Source organism: Lasioglossum baleicum, chromosome 12, assembly GCF_051020765.1.
Source record: "Lasioglossum baleicum chromosome 12, iyLasBale1, whole genome shotgun sequence".
Classification (NCBI taxonomy): domain Eukaryota; kingdom Metazoa; phylum Arthropoda; class Insecta; order Hymenoptera; family Halictidae; genus Lasioglossum; species Lasioglossum baleicum.
In genome coordinates, this window is record NC_134940.1 from 7,274,681 (window position 1) to 7,300,630 (window position 25,950).

The window sequence follows — 25,950 nt, forward strand, 5'->3', positions numbered from 1 at the left end:
TTAACTATTAGGCTTAGGACATATGAAGGTCAACACTTTTATACTCAGAATTTGCTACTCTATCGATCTATTGTATACAAAATAGGACATTCTATTAAAAAAAATCAAGGTGATCTTGGAATGTCCTCCACCACTTCACCCACAAGAAAACAATTAATACTACGTAATGTAGCCCGTCATACCAAACAACTTTTGTAGGAACACTTTTTTGATAACGACAACGTCTTTAGAAATATCCTGCTGATCTGATCTGATATTCATATACCGCACAAAAACAGGTTTGGCTGTATACATATAATCTCTATTATACAATACTTGCTTCTATGAATGTGGTGCGTAAAACTAGTGGAAAATAATTTGGATCCGCCATTTCGACGGATCTCGCAGTCCCAATATCGAGTTTGCAGTGACCGGAATCGCGATCGGAAGAAAATCGATTCGTCGCAGAGGCTTCTGTCATCGATACATATAAATAATTTCAAGCCGGGGCATTTAATTATATCAATTTCCGGCGCTTTTCAATTACACCGACTAATTGTTTCCGCGCGTAACGCGAGTATTTCCTAATTAGTGCAGAAAACCGTGCACATTTCGTTGTTAATTAGAAGTGTTATAAATTATACCGCGGCTCTAACGCGGCTCGAAAATTCGAGCGGAACCGGCAAATAGGCGGTTGTGCCGATTCGATCAGGCGCGGCGCCTTTGTTCCGTGTCGCGTTGCACTGTTCCAAGAATTATTTCACGCAACATCACTCGGTTTCGCGGGACGTCACGTCAAACTACGCAGGACGTGTAAAAATGCAGCATGACTTGACAAATATTGCGCACTTATCGCGCGTCACAAAGCACGCGATATAACGCGCCCCGTATTTTGCTGGGTGGTGTGCAATCGGAATTAAACTTAATGTTGCGAAAACGTACTCGCGCCAGCTAAACATCCCCACTTCACCCCTTTCTCACACTCCTCCGTAACCCACCCTTTATTAATGATCGCGAAAAAATTTCACGGCAACGTGATAAATTGTTCAAGGCAATTATTAACAACGCTCGGCGAATAATTGAAAATTCATCCCTTAATGCGAGACTTTATTACGCTGGGAACGGGATTTATGAGCGTCAAAGCCTTTTGCCAAATTTATGCAATCCGATTGTCCAGTTAAAATTTATATTTTGCTCCGGTTGTTAGCGGTGCAAACTTTATACTCGCGTATCGATAGCAGAATCTGCTCTAAATTTTTTATCTGGTCTAGACACGTCTCTTCTATCTACTTATTTTTGTTAGAAATGTGTAAATCCCCAGTCCATTTACTATTGTACGTATTATCTCATAAGCTTATTAATACAGGGAAGGAATTATTGTGCGCTTCATTACCAGCAACATTGTTTAATTAGGCAAGCACCATTCTTTTTAATATGTTTACCCGATATTCGCGGTTTACTGATTACAGAGAATATTCCACGAAGCCAGAAGCACACGTACTTACGGACTGGTTTAACAATTAAAAAAATCGTGTGCAAGGCAAAATTGGATAGCTTTTAGTTTCCTGGGTTACTACCCATTCAGTTTTGTGCAGGCACCCAGGTGCAACATGGAATTCCCCATTTTTATTAAATGGGAACTCGTATTTTTTTACTGTGGTGTGTGATACAGTCTTCGTTTTTTTTAACCGTTTTAGAAATACAGCTCGTTCCAGTTCAGTGTGTATTCGAACTGGTAATGACAAAACCGAATAATATTTATATGCAAAATTGAAACGCTGGCGATTGATCGTATTCCTCACTGTAGTCTACTATTGAAATGTCTACAGTAAAATCTAAAAAGATTTCAATGGTCGTGAAAAATGTACGAATATTTCGTATAAACTATCTAGTGATTTTTGAAAAATAGATAGGTATATTATTACTATTAATAATAATGTTTCTGTTTGACACTTTCATTGAAAACGTTGGCATCGCTGCGTTTATATGTTCCTTCAATTTCCCCTTCCCGGACGCAGACAGATATATCGGGGCGCAGGGTTAGATATATCTTTCGTATCTCAATCAGAAACAGAATCTGTGCGATCGAATTATAGGAGAAATAATGGCATTGCCTTCTCGTCTACAGATCCGGATAGAGAATCGTAAATCAATCTTTTATCGTTCTGAGTTATCTCGGATGCGAGATTCGTGTTTGGCCGCTGGCCTGATAGAAAATTCTAACTAGCAACTCGCTAGTTCTCAGATATTCGAGATTGCGAACGCATTTCATTGTCGGAAGAAAGACAGTAGCAATTAAATGGAAACTAAATCCTCAGAGAACACATAGCTAGTCTGAACTCTTAGGAAAAAACTAAAAGAGAGCAGCTATGCCTTTTTACGATTTTAACAATTGCACGCCATCGTTTCGCATACGTTAGTCACTTCGGTGGTAATCGGTTCAGTAATCTGTAAATATGTGGCCGCAAACGACGTTTAATATTCGAATATAAATGACTAATTAACGAACTGGATATTAACATGCAAATTTTCTCAGTCGAACATGCTGTTATAAATTGATTTAGCTGATTGAAATGTGTTGTGTTGCTTCTAGTCAAAAATTCGAGTATAAACGATTTTCAATATGTGCCCATAATTATGAAAGTGGTCTAACAATAAGTCATATATGGACCGTTTATTTTGAAAGTGGTGTAAGTCCATTTTCTCTTGTTTCGAGAAAATTAAAGGTTAACATAATATGTTAATTAAAAAATTTAGGCAAATTATATGAAGTCTGGCAATGTTCCTACTGTTTTATCAATATGTATTTTGTTTTTTTTTTTTAATTTTTTTTTTTAATTTCTAGGCCTTCATCTCTTGACAGTTTCACGTTGAACATTACAATAGAGAAATACATTTTGCTTATTAAAATCTCACCTATGTATATTCCAGAACTTATCAAAAATTTCTATACGTTGTGTTTCATTAATACGTTCTATACATTTCTTCGAGCAATTACAACTTTTGGATTCAAATTTTTTTGCTGGAATGAATTTTCCTCTTTTTGTATAGTATTTTTGTCCAGTATTTCGCTTAATTTTGTTTATTTGTTGCATATATTTTTCTTTATTTTGTTCTGCAGAATCTAAGTTCTCAGTAACAATATCCTCATTTGATGAAGATTCTACCTCTATTATTCTTTTTCTCTTTTTACTATTCGTTAATTTGTTGTTCATAGCGGAATTATCTTCATCCTCTGAATCTAAGATTATTCTTCTGTTTAAATTCATGGGCTTTATTTCTGTGTGAATTTATTTAAAATTAAATAAAATACATATTTTCAATTGTCATAAAATAATATTGATTTACCATTTGTTCTTACCTATATCACTATCTGATGTTAATATGAAGTTATCCATTTTAGGAAAAAATAGAACAAGCAACCTAAACTAGTAACGCTTGACACGTAATATAACACGTAATATAAAACAAATGTAGAATAACAGGCTACTGATCTGATCGGCAACCATCTGCTAAGCCACCTACCTCTGTCAATTGGACTTACAACACTTTCAAAATAAACGGTCCATATTTCTTGTGATACATTTCTGGTTTCGAGATATTTAAAGTGAAGTCAGCCGATTCGTCTGTGATATTAAATGTTGAGATTTCTGCCGCAATATCGATGACAACTCGAGAACAAAGTACCAGACTTAGCCGCGGATTATTGAGCTAATCCGTGGATTACAAATACTTTTTTAGAGGATATAAAATCGTGGCTGTCGATAGTGTTGAGTCAGGGGGGTAATTTCGCCCCTCGTCCTCCTGAAGGATCGATTGTTCCTTGAAGAGCGGTTCGAAATGTTTCGGAGAAAAATCGAGCTGTTCGGTCACGTTCCCTCGACGAGCAGAATATTATCAACTGGGAACAACGTAATTTATTTTTACCTACAAGTAGTTCGAAGGCTGATATAACACTACGATACTAAAGATTGTCACCATGGACAATTTTTATTTTCTATAAAGATCCACAGTCTGTTTATTAAATTAAGTGCATACGCGTGATGTGAAATATGTGCTCATAATTATGAAAGTTGTCCAAGTCAAAATTTGCTCAACATTATTTTAAACTAAATTAATTCAATGTAATGTTTACGATACAGTCAAAAGTGAACCGTTAGATAGTGCCTGTTATTTCAACATCATATGGAATTCATTTAGTGTTACTATTCTTTTCCTTTAAATATCTCGAAACAAGAAATATATCACTTATTGTTAGACCACTTATGCCTACGGTAGCGCGACTGTCTCGAAAATGTCATTTATGGAGCAGTGAAACAAAATTTATTAGCCGAGTACTTTCAGATATCGTAAAGAGAAACAATATCATAAAAGTATATTGTAGGCGCTGACGCGGTATTTTAATGGCTCTACCCTTTCATTACTTCATATAATATTGACACGTAACACGCTTGAAACTGTATAGTCATTTTTCGATAACATCCGTATTAACTGTTGAATATATATCGTCCAGTTTGTATATAAGAACCGATTCTCGAAAAGAAAATAGTTCCTGAATCAATTTAAATGAAATCGAGAGCTCGAACACTTTCTACAGTTAGTATACAGGCGCACAGCATTTCGCGAGGATAAATTTTCGCTGCAACAGCAGCGGCAAGACCTTCTCTGCACGCGCGTACGTAGCTAAAGGAAATTTCATCGCGGATTAAAATCAAATCAACTGCCGTTGTCCGCGGTAATAAAACGCGTTTCTATTGTTCCGCGAACGACGGGCCAGCTTTTGCTTTGCACGAGAAACAGAAAAAAAGAACCACGTGTCCCGCGAGGAAGGATAATTGCCGGGTATTCGGTTCCGCATAAAATCGCTGGAAGAGATCGTAAATCAGGCTCGGTTAGGGTAGGACCGGTTAACGATGTACAGTAGTTTCTCGCTCGTTGCACCTCCGATCAAATGCCCGTTCTTTACGCGAGCCTTGTTCGTTGCATTTTGATCACCGGGGGAAACCGATTTTGATGGAACCAAGGCGAGAAATAGTGCTTAGAAAAAAATAGGGTAACTGCACCGATTACTGCGGTATCATGCTCTGATCGTACTTTATTTTAATACTATTCTTCAATCCTGAGATTATAAAAACGTGAAAATGTTTGGAAAATACTTTCTCATTGAATTGTACAAATTTTTTTTTATTCAGGAAAAAACATTTATTTTTTACCACGCTTATATTAACTTGCCGTGTTGTATAATATGCGTCAAATCTTGTGATCGAATTTCAAACCTCTTCCCATAATCCAATCTTGCTGAAATTTTGTATACACACTTGCTCCCGATGACAATAAACGTAGAAAATAAAATATAGAAAAAAACCACGCTTATACAATATAAAAATGCACTAAAAAGGAGAAAATAATTTTTATCCTGGTTCTCCATAAAATACCGAATCCAGTTAGATGATAAATAATATTTTTCCCCGAAATTTTAAGCACTTCAAAATTTCTTCTGTTATAAAATTAGTGTCCGAATAGATAGAAAAATTTAACATTTTAAATAAAATATCCACGAAGATCACGCCAATATAGTTTAGCGCTGCACGTTTTTATTTTTATAGTCACTAATGCCATGATTTTACTTAAATTTATATTAAATTTTTCTATCTGTTACGGATTAGAAGGGGTAGAACAAGTAATTTCACGTCGAAACGAACTTTATTCCCCGAACTTGGGTTCGTTCGAAATAGTCAACGAGCTATGTACAATACAAGAGATGTAACAGGCCAAAACACAGCTCGTTTTGGCTAGAACGTATAATAAAGAGCGTGAGATGATAAGAAGATGAGTTTAGTTTGATAGATAGTAGTGATACTCAGGAATCCCCTTTTTGGGGTCGATAATCGATCCTAATCGAAGTCCGACGGTGCTGGTCTAAGCTACTGCGAGCTGCTTATCGACTCTCGATCTCGCTGTTACGTGCGGGTCCGCCAATAGCGGGGCGGCGCAGTAAATCGGCGCGTTCACGCTGCCGACACGCTCTGCCAATCCCACAAACACTATATATTCTGTCACTAATTTTTTGGATATATTTCACGTATTTGAATCTCGTTGGAAGAAAATACCGCACTAAAACGTACACCCGCAGTAATAGATACATTTACCCTAGTAGACACACAAATTTTTTTCTATTTTCTGAAAATAACAGCCCTCAAAGTTGGGGAGAAAAACATTGACTACTCGAGCGCGTCAGTTAATTTCTCGAAGGCAGAACAGCGTCGTGCTCTCTGTCTTTGGCTACCCTCAAAAAGATGAGCTGTCGCTAACAAGTAGCTAGTGCGCTGGCGAACAGAGTATGGTGTATGATACTTACAATACACGATCATGGTGGAGCTCTCTGATATCTCGGTCTGGAAAGTGGATATGACGCACTTGTACTCGCCGCTAAGATCGATACCAGGCTTATTCAATTTCATGGCTCGGTACTTGGTGTACGGATCGTCGCTGGCTTCGTACGTCACGTCGACGTAGTTGCGCGCTATGCCATCCCCGGATGGCTGCGGGGACATCCCGTATATCCATTGGTAAAACACGTAGTTCGTATTGAAGTACCATTGCACCACCAGTCCTTCTTTCCTCGTGTCCTCTAAGTCATAGTCGCAGTCCAGAATCACGGAGTCGGTGTCGCCGGCCTTCACCGTCGCCGGTATGCTCACGCTTTTCATCTTCAGCTGCCAGCATTCTGAAAAATTACAAAAAGACCGGCTCAGAAGAAAGGAATTAGATAGAACCCGCTGAGGATCGATCCTCGTGGACCGTCTCTATCTCTCTTCTTCTTCCTCCACGGTTTCTAGCGCAGGGAGGATCGTGCGGGCAAGGAGACAGCGGGCGACCGCGAAAATGAAAAGAGCGCTCGGAGAATTGGGCTCTTGCCGTTCCTGTTGCCGAGGTCCCACACCGGGGAGTGGGCCTAGGTTTCAACCGAAGAAATGCGGGTCGTGTTCCGGGGATCAGCCGTTTCCCCCGAGTAAGCATAACTCGAGTTAGGGGCGAAATTAGAGGCAAATAGAAGGGATTTCGGGAGAGGGTTGTCCTTTCGTGCGTGCCCTCCGTTCCTTTGACAGAGTTTCGGAAATACGCGGATTTGTTTCACGCGGATTCTTAGAAGCGAATCAGAAAACTAATTCCGAACTGTCAAATTTTTTTTTGATTGTCAGAATGGGAGTTTTGTCGGTACATATGTGACGGAAGCAAAGGTAAGTGTTTGATTGGGTACAGCGTAGGTACTCAGCTAGTTACGAGTGATAAATTTTCTATGAACATAGTTGGTTTGTTTGAATTTTCCTTGCAAATGATTACATACATATAGTACGTACAGGATGTTTCAAAATTATATGTTGTGACCACTTTAGTTCTTGCCAGAGATGGGTAATTTTAATTTCGTAATAGTTCAGCTGAACCCTATTGCGAAAAATTCGTCTAATTAGCGAGCAATTAATTCCACTCGTGGGTTCTTCAACAGTAAATCAGAAGCCTTCATAACAGTTCCCGAAGTCACAAATTATTCTGCCTGTGCCAAACTTCATTAGCCCTTGACATTTAACGGCTCAACAACGCCATCAGCCGGATCATTAACTTCTCCGCCAATAGTTCGCGAACTGTATGCCATAAAAGAAATATATTATCGTGGATGAACAACAAACACCATCATAAATTGATAGAAACATATAGGATAAAGTGCCCAAATATGGTATAGTCGCCTATTATGGCACTACCTTATATCTTGTAAAGGAGAAGTCGCACTCTAAGGGTGGATTTATAGTGGAGCTGCGAGCATATCGATGATAGCGGCGCGGTGAAAAGAAACCAACATTCGTGACAACATTTCGACACATACTAATGAAAAAGTACATATGTATTTTCTTTGTTTTTCTTTTTTGTTCACCGCACAGCTCACCTCGCTGCTCCACTATAAATCCATACTAATGAGTGTGCAGTGCAATCGCACCATTCTATAGATTTTAGTATCGATCCTCCGCCAGTTGTCTCCACGTGTTGATTATTTTTGTGGTTAGATTTTCGATAATATCTTTTCCGAGGAAGGTAAGTGATTTTGAAATGTTTAAACATTTAGTTAAATTTAGTTTCAGTTTATTTATATTAATGTTTACCAAATGTTGGTTTGGCCTGAAATTCATTTTCTCTTTGTCAGTAGCTGGTATTATCAGTCCACTTGTGGTTGCCGAATATGGCACTAGGTGCCATATTAGGGGCTCAAGGTGTACCATATTAAGAACCTCTTTCGCTGGAACCTGCAAATCACATATCACAAGAAAAATATATTTTTCCCAAGCTGTATCAATTTTTGAACAAATTTGACCCCAGAATCTTATAGGGAGGAAATGCATCTACAATTGGTAATCTTTTGATCGAAAAAGAGTATTCTAAAATAATCAAAAAATAACATCAACAGAAAATGGTTCATATTTAGGCACTTTACCCTACTATGTGTATACCTCACAGATGAATACTATAAAAAGACATAGCAATTCAAAGAAATATTTGCTCATAAAACAAACCTCTTTATTTAATTTCGTATTTTACGGTTTCCGGACGATTTTTATATCGTAGAGCTCCACGGTTGGTCCTCCATTGTGTCATCTTCCGCGTTAAAGAGAAGACGCAATGCGGGGAATTGAAATTCAGTTGCATTAGGGGCCGTAATTGCTTTGAATTTTAAGCGGCGAAATTCTAGATTGGTTACATCCCAACCCGACCACCCCGTTGATGTTTCAGCAATTATTGTACAAATGAACGCATACACCGCATTGATAGAGAACAGTGCATAATAAATGACGCGAAATGGAAATTACTGTTTAACTGCTATGGAGAACGTTATTGCGATATTGTTGTAACAAGATGGTTCCGTAATTATTCATCATGGCCCGATGTTACCTTTAGTGCTTTGCGGCAAGCTCCTCGCGTACTTATTCAATCAGTTATACTCTAATTTTCATGAGTGGTGCTGCGAGATCTTTCCAAGTCACTCTAATCTCGAAAAATTTCCGCGAACAATTGTTCGACGAGAAATATTACGAAGGAAATAAAAAGAGAAAAATATGGATTTGGGATCCACTGTGTCTCGCGTCTTACAACACCGCGCACAAGTGTCCCTATAAGTCAGCTTGTCGGCGTGGCTGTTGGAGGAGCCACTGCAATGATTACAGGAACAAAGAGGCTAGCTACGGTGATAATTATGAAACATCGTCCCGCGGAAGATACCCTCCGTGCGGCGATAATAAAAAAAAAAGAACGTGTCCTCGGTGGCTCCTCCTTCACCCTTTTACCTTTTGGTCGGTACTTTTTTGCGGCGCGTAAATGCCGGCTGCCGGTGTGTGTCTCAGTCAGTTTTTCGCGCAGCTGGAAAGTTTCTGGATGGGATCGTGGTAGGAGGGCAGCGTAGAAGCTCGGTCGCTTTGTCCACGACGAAAGTTGGCGAAAATTTATGAGGCGGGTGTTGGGACTACGCGAAAATTTTCACTTTTCATTGGCCCGCGCCCCGAACTTATATACAAGAGATATCTGTACGCTGACAAAAGTTAGTCGACCGCGAAACTACGTGGAAATGTTCAGCATCCGCGGCGGCGCGCCACGCCATTGTTGAAATTGTGCATGATCATGCCCTTCGGCCATTCTCGATCGCGGCCCGAATTTCTATTCTAATCTCGTCGACAGCGCACAATGCACGCTGAAATACGATTGGTCCGAGATTTTTCGGATATCTGCCCGAAACGCTGCCGTACATTTTTGGGATTGTGGGGCGCGTCGGTGGATTAAAGCGCGAGGGAATTGCAACCGAAAATCATTTCCAGGTGAGCCACGCTAGTGCGATCGGAAATAGTTGATCGCTGAATGAGTAATGTCTCAATAGAAGTGACGGAATTTTATTCATAACATTCTTTTTCTTTCTAATGATTTCTGTGTGAACCTTGCACCAGCATATTCGTGACATATTCCCACTCGTTGTGTCTCTTGGTCTTCAATTTGCCTCGGTTTACCTCGAATACGACTGTGTGTGTATGTGTGAAAGTGGCACACCGATTGTCTAAATTAATTCTGTCGCCTGAAGTATTTTCAGAAAGTGAAGTTTTTGGGAACCAATCTACTACCCAACGTTTCCTTCTATCTAATAACTTAGATTCACCGTATTACCTACCAACCCTTGGAATTAGGTTCAGCCGGTTTAATCACGTTCACACCGAGGGGACAATTTCTTTGAACGAGATTACTCAGTCACTGGACATCGAGCACTTATACCCTAAGTGCAAAAGTGCCACTTCAAACTTGTACAGATTTTATTAACTCTGGAAAAACCGATGGAACGTATTCTTCGAACCCCCATCAGTCGTAAAATACTAAAAGTATTTTGTCTCTCTGGAAATTTTTAAGAATTTTTCGTCTGTGCGTGTTTCAGCATTAATATCGTAGAGATACGTTTATATAACAAGGCTTAACACGTATTAGCGGTGACGTCAGAAACATTTAATATTTTTGTAAACGTGCGTAAAGTGATTTTACATGCAGGCTGCAAATTGTAATAAAGTTGGAATGTTCATTTCACGGTTAACGGACTTATATTCCCGGGAATTTTCATAGTTACTGCGTGTTTGCGAAAAACTAGCCGTACGATGACGGGGCGCCAGCTTCATTACACGCCTCGAATTTTTCTTATTCTCGGAAAATTGCGCTTCCCCAGTCAATTTTGGCGCGTTTTCTCTTCGCAGGACTCTCCTCGCGAATTTTCCTTAAATGCACGCCCTCATTCTACATGAGCGCGCACATATTTTCCTCATGCAACTAGTTGGATTCCCTAACGTAACTTAAAGCTAACAAGGAAAGATCCTCGGACCGAAAATTTCCAAAACTTATGAACTGTAGAAGTGCGGGGACGACGCTGAATTTAGCTGGGAATTAACAAACACGACATAAATTAATATCTCGCATCCGCGAGTACATTCTGCAAAGAAATATTTACGTGAAACGTAAATTGCGTAAAGCTAGGAGAGCGGAATTGTAGAATAGAAAAATGGAGATCCTAAAGTATGCTCGTAATAAATAAAACTTTACATGTGTGCCCAGAATTACGACAGTGGTCTAAGTGGAAATATTTTATTTAAGTGGAATTATTTCACATCGCATTAGTTCAAACTAAATTAATTCAATGTAATTTTTACGATTCTTTCAACATTATAAGAAATTCATTTAGTGTTAGTATCATTTTCCTTTAAATAGCTCGAAACAAGATTTATATGACTTGGACCACTTTCGTAATTAAGGGCACATACAGTAAGGAGCATATCTGATTAGCTTTTTGATCAGAATAGCTTTTTGATGAATGGACCAAACGACTTCAATTTCTCTGTAAGGCTAGAAGAATTAGTTTAGTAAATGACGTCTAATAAATAAGCTTTGAAAAAATGCATTTGGTTGGAATTGTAAAAAACAATACTAAAAAATTATTTTTACAACTTATTTTGGTGGCCCAATAACGAAAATTTAAAAAATAAAAATCAATTTTTACTATTGTTCTTCACAATTCCGTCCAAATGCATTTTTGCAACATATTTTTTACACATCATTTAGTAAACCAATTCTTCTAGCTTTACAGAGAAATTGAAGACGTTTGGTCCATTCATCAAAAAGTTGTTCTGATTTAAAGTGTGTGGAATCAGTTAGGCTCCTTACTGTACGAGCTATTTGAAGTCGAGGAGCAACAAGCAAACCGGAAGCAACGAAGCAGTACAATTGCATAGCGATCTAGGAACCGGATAAAATAAGACAAGCCGATATCGGCAGCAGCCTTATTTTTACAGGGTGGTTCGAATAATTTGCGAGAGTATTTCGAGCGGCGAGCCGGCTCGATAAATCCACTGAAAAAGCGACTAATTGAAACGCGTCGACGCTCATTAATTATCCCGGCCCCGAAATCGGTTTCCGTGGGCTAGAAGCGGAGAGTCCTGCGGAAAGGAAATTTCCATGCGAGGCTTTCCACTAAATCGTTTGTAATTTCTGTTTCATGCCGCGTCTGCAAATAAATCCTGACGTGGCCGCGGAAGGAATGGCGGTAACTTTGTCAACTTTGATTAAGGGCCTGACTGGCCGGCCGGTTTCAAAGGACACGGCTGCATTTTCGGCGGGGACGGCACAAGAGACGCTGCAAATAGGGCAACACGCTTCAAATCTACGTATCCGCACCCGACAGAGTTTGCAACAGAGCCGTCATGCATCTCAGTAAGTTGTCCGGGCGGAGATCAACTTGAAGAGTGTCCGACGTGTACATTACAAATTAGTGTCTTTGAAACAAGTAGCGGGCGCACTACCAAAGACTGTCACTTGGCGACGTTGTTCGTCTTCAATTCGAGACCGAGTTAATTTCCCGCTCGGAAATTATTTGCATATGTTATGCTGCTGTTTCCCTTTATTGGTCAGTGCTGGAACGATGTTTGCTCCCAAACAATAGTTAGCTGCTCCTCATTTCTTGCACGAAACAGCCGATCAAATTAATGCAGCATTGTTCTGTTCATAATATTGTTTGTTTCGAGCCAAACAATAGAACCAGAATATTGCAGCATTGTTCTGTTCACGATATTGAGCCACTGATCGAAATAATGTCATATTTGGTATTCTTTTAACCAGAAAAACGCCACGGATATGTCAGTAAAAGTTTTCACATGTGTTGTTACAAAACAAGTTACGAAAATTTAGCATAAATTTTTGTTTCCGACCTAAGTAATATTGAAGTGTTTAAGTAAATTGAAAATAGCAGAGGAAGGGATTTTCATTCGACGCGCAAGTATTGTAATAAAGTCGGCAAGGAAATGGTGCAGCGTTACAGAAGAATTCAATTTCTAAGTATTTACCAGCGAAGGGATGAACTGCCATAGCAGCTCGTTGTTGCATTTCATCAATGTCGATGGTGTAGGGCGATGATAATAACACCGTTGATATAACAGAAGCGGTGTTTGTTTAGCCGATAATACAGAAACAATTTGAAAGCTAACAAAGGAACGGAATTACATCGTTGAACGGTTGATGGAAGCCGAGATGGGAATAAAGTAGGAGAAGAGTAAATTCTACGCTGGCTCGCAGGGTACTAAAGTATCCGCAACGACGCGACGCCTAAATTGTTAAATCGCTTAAATAGAAAGCTGGGAAAAATTGTATTCGTCTTCCCGTCGTCGGTACGCTACTGGACGATGTTGTTTCATCTTGCTAAGTTTGTAACGAGTTTCTTGCTGTCGTCGCATCTTTTTATAAATGACCTTTTCTTGCATTCGCGCCAGTTCCCTACGATGTCTTCGTATTTGTCAAACTAAATCCGCGATCGTCCGTTTTGTTTCTTGTTCGTCGCAAGCAGCGGGAGAAGCAAACTTATATTCATCGCTGATTTGTTTAACGTTCCTTTTACCTCCCTCCGCCACCACCCCGTCTCTCGCCCCTTTTGTTTATAATACGTTTGTCGGATTACTCTTGAATCCAAGAAGATTGTCACAGCTCTTAATGAGTTTGTTAATATTCAGCACGAGCCACCGTAGCGTTTATGGAAAACAGAGGCTCAGGCTAGCAAAATTAGTTGCATACCAATAAGAACATTACAACAAAGCCCGGCTAAAAGGTTCAGAAGACACTTTTCCATTTCGCGGAAGCTTTACCTAATCCCGAGCTTAATATGCAAATGTTTTCTGGGTTTAGAAGAAAAACACATTGTTAAATTCGGCCAACGGAAATTACTTCTCCGTCAACTGTAACGAAATATTGATTAAATACGTCAAAAAATGAGCAAGGTGGTTAATCGGCTAGGCTTGTGAACCGCTCGAAAAGTTCTATTAAAAAAAATATGAATTAGTATCTTCGATGTACAGTCCCACACGAATACTTCGGAATATCGAGCGGAAGGCTAATGAAAGCAACCCGAGAACGCGATGGCTGGAGTATGCAACGTTGCTATTAACCGATGCGACGGTTCAGCGCGCAGTGTTTTGAGGCGAGGCCGAGAGCTAATATTTTTGCGTTATATTCGAATTAAGTTGCCTAAGCATGTTCCGCGGAAGAAGAGAAACTCTCGCAACGTCTAAGTGCCATTAACGCTAAAACGAGCGCGTTTTCTTCTCGGGCGAGCACAGGCGTGGCGAATGAAAAAAGAAAAGAGGAGCGAGCCGTGGCGGCATTAAATTACGGGTAACATTCCATTTTTACGAAATGATAAATCGTCCTGTACATATTGCGTCGCAATGACATTATATTCTGACACGTGAACGTGATAAAAGAGCAGGGACTCCCTTAAGCGTGCAACCAGCGAGCACGTAACGACTAATGCTTCTGGCAAGTACGTAGCATAAGCGTGCTTTACAGCCTTCCGATAAACGAGTTTCTTCTGCTCTGTTTACTGGCCCACCTCCTTCGCACACCGGCTCGCATGAAAACCAGCATTTTGCGCCGAGACCCGACGCGCGACGGCTGCCTGCAACTTCGAAATCCGTGACGATCTTTTCCAACAATCTTCAGAATGGATGCATTCGCGACTTTAATGCCTACGCCTGTTCTCCACCGGGATTTCCAACCCTTGCAGCCGCGACATTCGCGGTGAGGCTCACGCCGCACACTGGTCAGAAAAAATTCAATCAAACAAAATACGGCCAAGTTCGTTAGCTAGAAATACCTGTTGCAATACTGAAAAAAGCGTTTGTAAAAATTAGATTAAAAGAACGCTATTTCATTTTGGAAGAGTTACATGGAGGGCTAAATTATTCAAACTTGGCCGTTACTTTTTAAACCAATGGACATAAAAGGTGTTAGGTAGCGGTCAAGTTTGAATAATTTGGCCCTCCATGTAACTCTTTAAAAATTAAATAGCATTCTTTTAAACTAATTTTTACAAACGCTTTTTTTAAACCAATGGACATAAAAGGTGTTAGGTAGCGGTCAAGTTTGAATAATTTGGCCCTCCATGTAACTCTTTCAAAATGAAATAGCGTTCTTTTAATCTAATTTTTACAAACGCTTTTTTCAGTATTGCAACAGGTATTTCTAGCTAACGAACTTGGCCGTATTTTGTTTGATCTCACAACTTTTTACGGCCGTAAGAACTTGGCTCCTATTTACAGGATGTTTTTGTTGGGATTTCATTAATTTTTGTTGAAATTTCATCAATTATCAAGTAGGTATTACTCTTATCCCTGAGTCATTAAACAGGGAAAAAATCTAAACAACGCAGCGACGATCAAAGAAAACAAATCCTTTTCTAATCTCCAAGACAAAATCCAAATTCAAAGTATCGAAAATTAACACTCTGCCGGCGACGCTCGGATCCGTTTTCATCAGTATTTGTTGCGACTTTGAAGCTAATAAAATGTATACTTACGTATGTTATGCTGCTATGTTCTATCCTACGTACCTATTTCGTAATGTTTTTTTTAATACAACCCCTTTAAGATGTAAAATTTCAAACTTTGGTAATTATTCTTTTGAGTGTTTGTTATGGTGGACCTATGTACCAAATTTCAAGCTTGTAGATCAATGGGAAGTACCCAAAAGGTTTTGATGATCCTGTCAGTCAGTCAGTGACATATTTAGCGATTTTTGAGGTCCTATATCTCGGAACCTACTAATGTTGGAAGATTAATGTTTTGTCAATATTGTGACATGAGAGCATTTAACAAGTATACGAAATTACATCTCTCCATCTGCCTCCAGTGCCGAGTTATAACCCTCCAAAAAACGGCTAAGTTGTTTCGTGTAAAAGGAGGTAGTGCGAGAACTTGGCTGGTGCACTACTGTGTACCTAGATTTCTCCAGTTCAATTCAACACGAAGTGAATTTGTCTAACATTAGAACCAGGGACCAGTTTCTCAGAAAAGCATATTTATAATTTTAATATTTCCAAAAGAACGAATCAGGAGCAACTCGTTTCGACACATCCAGTAGTTCTAGTGCTAATTACTAGACAGGGGATCTTTATGGTAAAAAAAATTTTAATATTTTTAATGGGTTGAAAATAATATAACAGTGTTTTCAAATTGTTCTAATGTTTTTACCGTCTTAAATTGCACCTATTCATTTTTGTCACAAATGCATAAACTCCGCTGTCCACTAATTATACTCATTGTGAAACATTAAATCGTATTAGGTAAGTTTCCAGCCTCGCGAATCCCGCTACTGACAAGCGAATTGTGGGAAAAGACGAGTCAGACTGCGAAACATGAAATTCGCGAGACTCGTAGACTGTACATCGTAAAATTTGAACATAATTCTTCTATTACTGCCTGGTAATCTCTGGCACCAGTAACGAGCATGATGGGGAACTACAGCTCTGAAAATAATTAAAGGATCAGCTGCACAGATGATTACGAGCTGAATGACTCTATTAGCAACCTCGTACTCTTTTATCGACCACCTGTTTATGCTTAGTACTAGAGATAATTAACACGTAACGTTTGCAACGAAGTTTCGGTACAACATGTCGTTCGACTTCGAAGTGATTTCGGATGTATATTTCCACACACGCAACGTCCCCCTAACTTTCTCGACCACACCTTGCAATTTACTCCAAAATCATGGAAACTACGTCGACAACGACAAAGTCTAAAGAATTGCGAAACGAGCCATATTGGAGAGGAAGAAATATCGAATCTCGCGACGTATACGGTAATTACAAACACGATAGCATCTCCGGGGGTGGCTAAAGTTGCGGATACAGTCTGGGACAAAAATGTAGAAGGTTCCCCGTGGATCAGGGGCGTGCGTTAACGATAAACTGTGCACGATTTCTTGGAAGCATCACGATTCACCGGTTTTTGCCGTATCTCGCGGAACGTCCTCCAACTGCGTAGACAGTTTTCGCGAGATCACAATCACGATACCGTCCTCAATTATGATAAATTGCATATAATTATGTCGGGAACCCCCGGCACACTCCGAGCCCACCGCGAGTCGCACTGCGGTGGCCTGGGGTAGTTTGTCTGGCTGATAAAAGGGTAGACGAAGGAAGGTAGACACGGGAATGAACGATTTGCATGCTACCAACTTAATCAACACCCGCGCCTTATGAACGATCCTTTACCACCATCTACGGGGTAAGGTCTCTTCGAACGGGGCTTATCGCGATACGAAAAATGGTCGAATGTCATGCTCGCCAATATTTTCCTCGGCCTCCGCTCCCCGGTTGTAGCGATAATCTCGAGCTTGCATCACACTTTGAAACAAACCGGTTCGGATGGTTCTACACCAGCCAACAACTATAGCGAACACGCGCGCCCGCTGCCTGCCACGAATTTTGAGAGATACTCTTTGTCGCCGGGACGAGAGCACCGCGTCCGATATTCAGATGATTTTCCGCGCGAGACTCGAGAACCGTAATTTTATGTGAAAGCTGGCAATCATGCGGTGAGAAATGCGCGTCTTGTGGAAGCGCGAAGCGTGGCTGACTTTCTGTTGTGTCCGATAAAACGCGCTTGTATAATTAATTTGAATAAAACCCGGCGTGCAACTGTTATCTTCTGCTTGGAGCCTTGGCCTAGGTTAACGTGGAATATTGTTCGTAATTTATTGGTATGAAAAATTTAACGGCGAAATATAATTTATAAAAATATACAGGCTGATTAGAAAGGTGGTACTTTCTATGTCGGAAAAGTGTAACGAGCATGCTTATCGAAATTATTTATTCCTAAGGCGTTGTAAATTTAGACATCTTTGCAGTAAGTTAAAATACAGAGGTAATTAACAGTCACGCACCGTTTGCTCCACCGTATAATTTGCAGACATCGATCCACTGATGGAGACTGTATCGGGGAATGCATATAATTTTTCCTTCCTGTATTAACAGCAACACAACGATCCCAGGTTTCGATAATAATTGGAAGTAGAATAGCTGTAGTGAGAGGTTGATCTTCGCCGAGCTCAAATTGTACACGTCTTTCAATACCCACAAAAATCAATGTTCAGGCTACAGAGGACTAAAATGAGCATTCTAGGGCACAAACGACAATAGAAATTGTCCGACATCGGTTCAGAATCGGCTGGCGTTTATTCTCGGGGCGAGGAGAAAGGCCATCGAAGTCCTCGGAGCAAGAGTCTCCCGAACGAAAAGTTTCCAAGAAGTGGCTCGGGATCCCGCAGGATCTGCAGAGCTGCACTCGAGGCGCAACTGCAGCTTCAGGGCTGGACTTTCTTCTCGCATCAAGCCGTATTATTGATGCTCGTTTCCAATTACATTTAACGTCGCGCGGGAAGAGACAGAGAGGCGCGCCCGTCGCAGTTGCAGTCGCAGCCGGCAGCCGGATATGGAACTTCGAACTCTGTGATTAGAGGGGCGCCTCGCAGCTGCATTCACCTGGATCCATGGAGCATCTTCTACAAACTGCGAATACGTAAGTAGGGAACGCGTTACTTCCTACGAGCTGAATGATTAGAACAGGTACGTGATTGCGGGTTGTTACGGGCCGAGGATAAAAGCCACGGACTCGGGCCCAAGGCGGACCTTTAACCCGCCGTTCGCACGTCTAACGCGAACGCTCACACTTGCTCTACAATTTTCCCGCGGTTCTTCCGCCCAATATGCGCCATTGAACCCGTGGAACCCCGAGAAAACCTGGGCCATTTAAGTCGATTTCTTTTTATTGCATTTTTCGAAAGTGTGGAAGCTCGAAAGTACTTTTCCAAAATAATACAACGATAAACTACACGACGGAAAGTTACTTTTTTAGTTAAAAAATTATATATAATATCCATTTCAATAATAAAATGGTGTTTTAAAATAGCGTTTCACTTCGAGCACGTAATCAAAATGTATCTGATTCGTTGCGGATAAACGCTTTCATGTTTGTATCCGGCGAGCTATAGCTGCTCCGAATTGCGTGATTTGGCGAATTCAATGTTGTTTTGTATTCCTTAATGGAGATTAGGAAACAGTATTTATGGCGATTAATTGGCCGAGTTCGGTCGGTTTGCGTGAGAAACTGTACTTTCAGAGGACGGCCGAAGCCACTTCACTCTGTTGAATCCGCGAGCACAGGGTCATTTTATTGTACTGTACATACATACATATTAACCTAAGCGAACGTGGAGAAATAGCACGATGAATTGCTGATTCCCGAGGATTTGCATCGCAAATACTCGTAAAGCATTTTCATTTACGTATACACGGTCCAGGCCGTACGCAATTCTATTAGAAACTTTTCGATTCGTTGTACCTTCCGGCCAGAATTTTCAACGAACATTTAAATATTAACATCGAACAAGCACCAATTGTTTCGAAACACCGCGGAATTAATTAATTGGGTTCCTTATAGCATCTTGATCAAGCTTCCTGTTCTGTTCAAACCACAACGGAGAATTCATTTTCGCTTCTGTATGCTCGCTTATTAAATTCCATTCTGCAAACAAATATTTCACACCAGCGAAACGAATTTTTATTTCGAGAGGATTACAAAGTTCACAAAATCCAGAATCTACTAATAAGATGCTTGTAATTAAGGTTACTCACACCCCGCAGAAACATTAATAAAACGATTGTGCCGTTGGCACATATTTTCAACGACCGATAAATGTATGCACACAAGCGATGCATCCGAAACTGCAAAGCCCTGCTCCTTTTACGCCACTTTTTCTTTTATTTCTTCCCTTTCAAAGCAATCGCTTTACAGGAGTACATGTGCACTCTACGGAGGAGGATATTTTTCATGTAAAGCATTCAGGGGTAGATCGGCGCGAAAACTTGGATCGCGTAGAAATCGAGCTATTTTCGCAGGAATGGCGCGTGAAAATCGTAATGCCTCTAAGAGAATCTTTTTGTGAAAATATCCGAACGATTGATGATACGTGGCGGCCTCGGAAAAAGAGTGGCCTGATTTTCTTCTGCGGGGAGAATTCACATTTCACATATTTTTTTTCGTCTATTTTTATTGATACCAAGCCGCGGATTATTGGAAAAAAGAATTCAAAGACATTTCCGCATTCCCGTCAGCGAACGATATCAATGGGAACGTTTTAGTAAATACAGATCCACGCTGAACTGTATTTTCCTTTTTGATGGCAGAACAAAAGTTAAGTTATTCGCGCGAGATGATCGATAGCATGATTCCGATCGAGCAAACGTATAGACTGTTGACTTTTACTCGGTGGTGTTTCCGTGCAGAATTCGAGCGTTCGTAAACGACCTGGACAAATCGCAGCAGCGCGACAATTTTTGTCATAAAAATCACGATCGTACGACTCGCATCTACCGGGCATGATTGAAACATAGAAAGACTCGACGCAATTTTCCGGAACATCGAGAAACAGGATTTCAGAGTGGCTTGTTCACCCCTGACGGGAATTTATATACGTATTTGCATACGCAATTTTCACGCTTAACCTCCTGGAAACGGGATTGAATTTAAGATAATGGCGGACCGAATATGCATGAATTCTTTTTACAGACCGCAATAATAAATCAGCGAAAGCGATATTCTAATATCCCGGACCGATTTATCCGTTTCTTGTCTGGCCGTTCCTCCCTCCACTTTCTCCTTTCCCTCGCGGTTTCTACAACGCAGCTGCTGCTCATTAGCATGTAGACCCCATATGTTTATGCAATTTCAAAATTTTCATAAAGCAATTTGGAAAAAGAGAAACGGAACGGGTTCATAAGGACGAGCGGGGCCGGCTTTGTTTCGTTCCTGGGAAATTGTTATTGCGCTCTGCTTCTCACATCGTATTCTTTGCGAACGTGTACGGAACCAGTTTTTTTTTTACATGTAAAAACAGTTTTGCTACTGTTTTTTATCGTTCTCATTATTACGATGCGAAATTCATTCAGTAGAAAAACACGATTTGATGTTACAAAGTATAGATGAATTTCAACTTCTCCTGAAAACGTTGCCTGTTATTTATCGAAAAAATCTGAAGTGATTGTTAATTGTTAAGAATAATTCTGTTTGTTGTAAACAAACTCGCGGAAGCGTGAATGCCCATAAACGTCCACAGGGTGCTGATCGATGCAGTTGATTCAGGCAGACAATGGAAATCCTTTTTCGTCGCGGAGACCCATAAAATCGAGTTTCTAAAACGTGCGCGACAGATCCATTGTTTTTTATTATGCTGTTATGCCAGAGGTGTTGTTCGTTCCTGGGTAGACGACGGTCTAATTGACGTGATCGAAGTCGCACAATAAATCCATTCTATTCATTTAATCGTGCCGGTCTGGCGTCGCGGAATGGAATAGACCGGTTCCTCTCGGGTTGTAACCATTTTCTCCGTCACGTGCAGCCCAAATTGCGTTAACCCGCGGCAACATGCGCGTGCAACTCTTGTCACACCTATTTCTGCTTTCTTGCCGCCAGGTCCTCTGTGTTAATACAGCACGGGACACAATGTGCTGACCGTTCGTCCGCGTGCGGATTTCCGTCACGTATTGTTTTTCCGCCAATCGCATGCTTTCCGCACCGACCGGGCCGGGCCGTTCCATTCCAATGCGACACGTACAAAACCGTCACGTTAATAGCCTTAGACGGCTGATCTCGTCCCGGCTACTCGGATCTTAAATATTCTTTGTTTATTGCTGCTGCTTGGACACTCAACTTCACTACATAGGTACAGTTATTCCATTAACACTAAATCTACCATCACCGGTTCCAGATTTTTTATTTTGCAATTATTGATATAATAAAAATAATTTCATAAGAAATGAAGACAATATAGATATTTTTAGTGGGGAGGACATATTACAATACGAGTTGCACATAAAGTCTACATGTATACTCAATCTTGTCATTCTGATGAGGGAACATGTACCAGTTACTTTTAAGGCTCGGTAGGTTTAGTGTTAATATTCGGACGCTTTGAAAAAAAAAGTTTTTTAATATTCGACTACGCGATTTTTGCATATGCTGGATTTAAACATTTTCGCTCGCTGTCTCCGAGGCAGTGTTGGGCAAATTTTATTTTAAATAATAAATAAACTTGTGTGATTTTAATTGCAAAGAATAACTAAACTTTTTATTCAAATAAAAGTGATTTAAATAATTCCAAAAGTGATCTATTTATTAATTCTTATTTGCAAACAAAAGGTTATTTACTATTTGGATTGAGGTGGAAATCAAATAAATAGTTTTTGGTCTTCTCTTATTTCTTGTTTTTTTTTAATATATAATGGACACGTGCGCGTTTTTTGTCTGCTATAGCAACCTTTTCAGGTATACCGCCAGTGGTCGGGCCCGTTCGGAGGGCCTAGCTGCCTATAAAAAAATACAATTAACTTTCTTATTTTAAATAATTCTATTTAGACTTGCTCAAATAATAAATAATTATTTTTACTTTTTATTTGAATATCCAAATAACAAATAACTTGTTATTTAAATTTTCATTTAAATGATTATTTATTTATTGCCCAACACTGCACCGAGGTACGTAAACTGGCTATGGCTATACGCATAATATATGCGTATTAATTATTCTTAATCATACTTTTTGGTTGCCCTTACACCATCTATCACAGAATATACTTCGATTTTTATATTATCAAAAATGTTGATAGTTTCGATAACTTGCAAGTTTTTCTAAAAAATTTTTTCACCTTGTGTAGCAAATCAATGCGTCTAATTTCTCAAAAAATATCAAATCGTATGGTCCAAGATTAAAAAAGTTATCGTACATTCATAATTACAAAAGTGATCTTGCTAATTGCGATACAGTTTCGACAGAACGATCTGTTCGGAGTGCCACCATCTTGGTCTAACAAAACGACAACATAGGTCACAGGATGATATACAAGATTATGGGATTTTTCCATACGAAGGTATGTATTTCAGTACACCTCGAGGGTCATAATGCTACATCTTTCCATCAGATAATTAGTTTCTCATGATAACATTCTCATTAAAAAGATGCGATGTTATTTCAACGAAGGAAATACCAAATACTCTGAAACGATAGTTCCGAATAAATACAAATTAATAATAGTTCTTAACTTGCAATGTATAATGCAAAAGTTTCATTAGAATAATGGTGATGGAAACAGTTTTAAAAAAATGTTTCAATGTCTCTCTTATCCTCTTTCAGGATCAGAGATTTTAAAACTGCACGGTTCTTGTATTCACGCGAACTTCTCACGTATGTAGAGGAGTAAGTCAGGATTATATGTATACAATGTTCGATTTTTCGATACTAATCTGACTTGCAGAGGCCTGAAAGCATTCAATTTAGCGGACGTTTTAAGAGTTTCGATGGACTATACGTATGTTTAATTCATAACTGAAATAGGAAGAGTATTTTGTTTGTACGTGGGCAGCATATGTTAACAGTGCTCGTATTGTACATGTACATATACTAGTTTGAAATATTCTGCGCATTGTCTCGATGGTTCTCGATGCAGTTACTCAACTATTTTATCAGATAGACCATACAACCACAGTATACATATGCATACAAGTATTATATGTTTAAATTACAAAAAAATTTTTAAAGCCCCCGAAGATCGAGACTACCGAAACGATAAGAACAACAGAGCGAACGAGTCGGTTTATCAAAGTTCTATTTGTCAGAAATACTGGAGCACGATTGCGCGTTAATTCCGGGAGTGTGCAACGGGAATGAATTCATTCAGCCAGTAGCACCCCAGTGAAAGCATAAAACGTAGAGGATCGCGACGGTAGTCTAATCAGGCGGGTCGCAGCGAATTAGCCGTGATTCCTAGCGGTCAGAAGAAAGCGTTCGTCGTCGGGGATAGTATGCAGGCTTGCGGCGGTTACGTCAGACATTATTGGTCCACCGGGGGCCCCGGTAATTTGGTTAAGTGCCGTGGCCTCGGTATCGTTTATCGGATATTGAGTCCGTTGCGTTTTGCATGCGGCCAAGGCGAGGCGCGCAGGGATACGGTACAATTAACATGATTACTTTACGCGGTGGCGGCGCCTAGTCTGGCCAGGCCGCAGCGTTCATTCCGTGTTTGCTCATCGTTGCCGTTGTGTACTTATCTCGACGTGTCCACACTGGGACGAAGGAGCTCGAAGGAGAATAGTTTAGCCGCAATTAGCAGCCCGTGGTGAGAATATTCGCCGGAAAACAGTGCCTAAACGTTGACTCGGCCGAGTCCCCTCTTCCGGGTGGGGAATCGTTATCGCGAAAATGGAATATCCGAAAACGGGGCCAATCGAGAGAAAGTGAAGCTCGGATAACAGGGACGCGACGACGACGATCTCCTTTCCTGCCGAGGATTCCAAGAGGATCGAATCCCCTTCACGGCCATCAGCTCAAATTTAAATATTACGCGAACCCGTCGAGCCACGGAATAAGCCTGGATCCCCGATGGAAAATTTAAAAAATAAATAGTTCCACGGCATGATAACGAGCGAAACGTACTTTCCGCTGGATGTCCTTTCCCCAGGAATCCTCGGAGAGCCAAAAATCGCCCGGACCTCGTAAAAAGTTTTTCGGCGAACAAGCCCGCGATATTGATACGCATTTCTCCCTGTAGGTACTATCAAAATGGGTTTTTTAATATTCCGCTCTTAATGAGTTTGCAGATATTGCTCATTCTAGTTATATTATATTCTCCAAGTAGGTATTCGTTTTTTTTTTAATCTAAAATTGACAAATTATTTTCAGCGTATTAAGGGTTGTGCGCGACAGCAGATAAACATTTAGCTTTTTAAACACTTTACCGAGTCGAGTTGTATGAAGTAAAAGGTGACACGGTGCGTGAAATTCGCTGGCTAATGCTAGCGGTGTTTAAACATTTAAAATATCAAATGAATTTAATTCCTGTGCCAGTACATTCTTAATCGGTAAAACGTTTTACATTTATAATACTGTTAATTTAAAACATGTTGCCGAGTATGTAGCAGAACATGTGTCTCACTAAAAACATTTGACTAACACAATTATCAGTCAGAATCACATTTTCAAGAGGTTTCTTTGAAAAAATGATAATTAACCGATAACTTCTTTGATTTTGATATTTATTAATTTGAAGCGGTGTCTGGCGAACGTATTAAATGCGTGACAGGTTCCTAGGAATGGTCATTCGTTAGTCTTGTCGGTGGTCGGGGTTTGCAAAAGAATTATTTAATTGAATGCGGAGAGGAATGAATGCGAAATGAAGTGACTTTAGAAACTAGTTGCGGGGGCTGCATGTGACCAGCGTCTTTAATTAGCCGAGGTTGCCGGCTGCAGTCTCGCAGCCCGTCGAAGACAAAGTGAAAATTACACTAATGATCAATTTTTCCTTCCCTCTCCCCCGAACTGATTTCAATTTCCCGAGGATACGCGGCAGATGGATTTAACTTTGACTATTCCGACAACTAATTTGAAAATTATAAATCGCTCTCGTTCCCGGGCAATTTTATGCAAACCTCAGCAGATCAAAAATGCTTTCGGAAATTACAGTAGACGAGGAACGCGAATCTTCGCTAGTCCAAATTTGCTAGAAGCAAAATAAGACCGTCAACGCTGCCCTGAGGCGCGTTATCAGAATTTTATTTCGCACAAATATCCTTCAGCGAATCATACGTGGTTCGCAACTCTGTGGTTTCAGCTCGTCGTATGCAGGTTGTCTTTGAAAATTCTTCGCAATTAAATGTGACTAATTTATCGTAATTCAGACAACTCCGTCGATGCAATTTCTCAAATTTACGAACTGTACATCGAAGCTTGTAATCATGAAATATGAACAGTTGATGAACAGTTACAATACTGACAGTGATAATTCATTTATACATAATTAATATAATTAACGTGATAATACTATTAACATATAATTAATAAATTACAATAGTAATTTAATGGCTTCAGTATTTGAAATATCGTCGCGCATACCTGCAGTAGTAAAAGCTTTGCTTAATTAAGTCAATAATAGGATCGTAAATTATATCTTGACATCTGGACTTGTCAGAAAAGCGAATCAAAATTAGCAGAAACTATAATTACAGTGAAATACGTTCGTGTTTGATAAGG

At 40.0% G+C, this 25,950-nt stretch overlaps 1 protein-coding gene across 4 annotated transcripts in view; it reads right to left on the reverse strand.

The window, feature by feature from the left end:
* Window positions 1–25,950, reverse strand: part of LOC143214328 (uncharacterized) — a 404,553-nt gene that overhangs the window by 28,879 nt on the left and 349,724 nt on the right. For all 4 annotated transcript variants that reach the window (XM_076435226.1, XM_076435223.1, XM_076435225.1 and 1 more), the window contains one exon: window positions 6,338–6,706. In XM_076435226.1, the coding sequence (XP_076291341.1) occupies window positions 6,338–6,706 (369 nt within the window). The remainder of the gene's footprint in view (window positions 1–6,337; window positions 6,707–25,950) is intronic.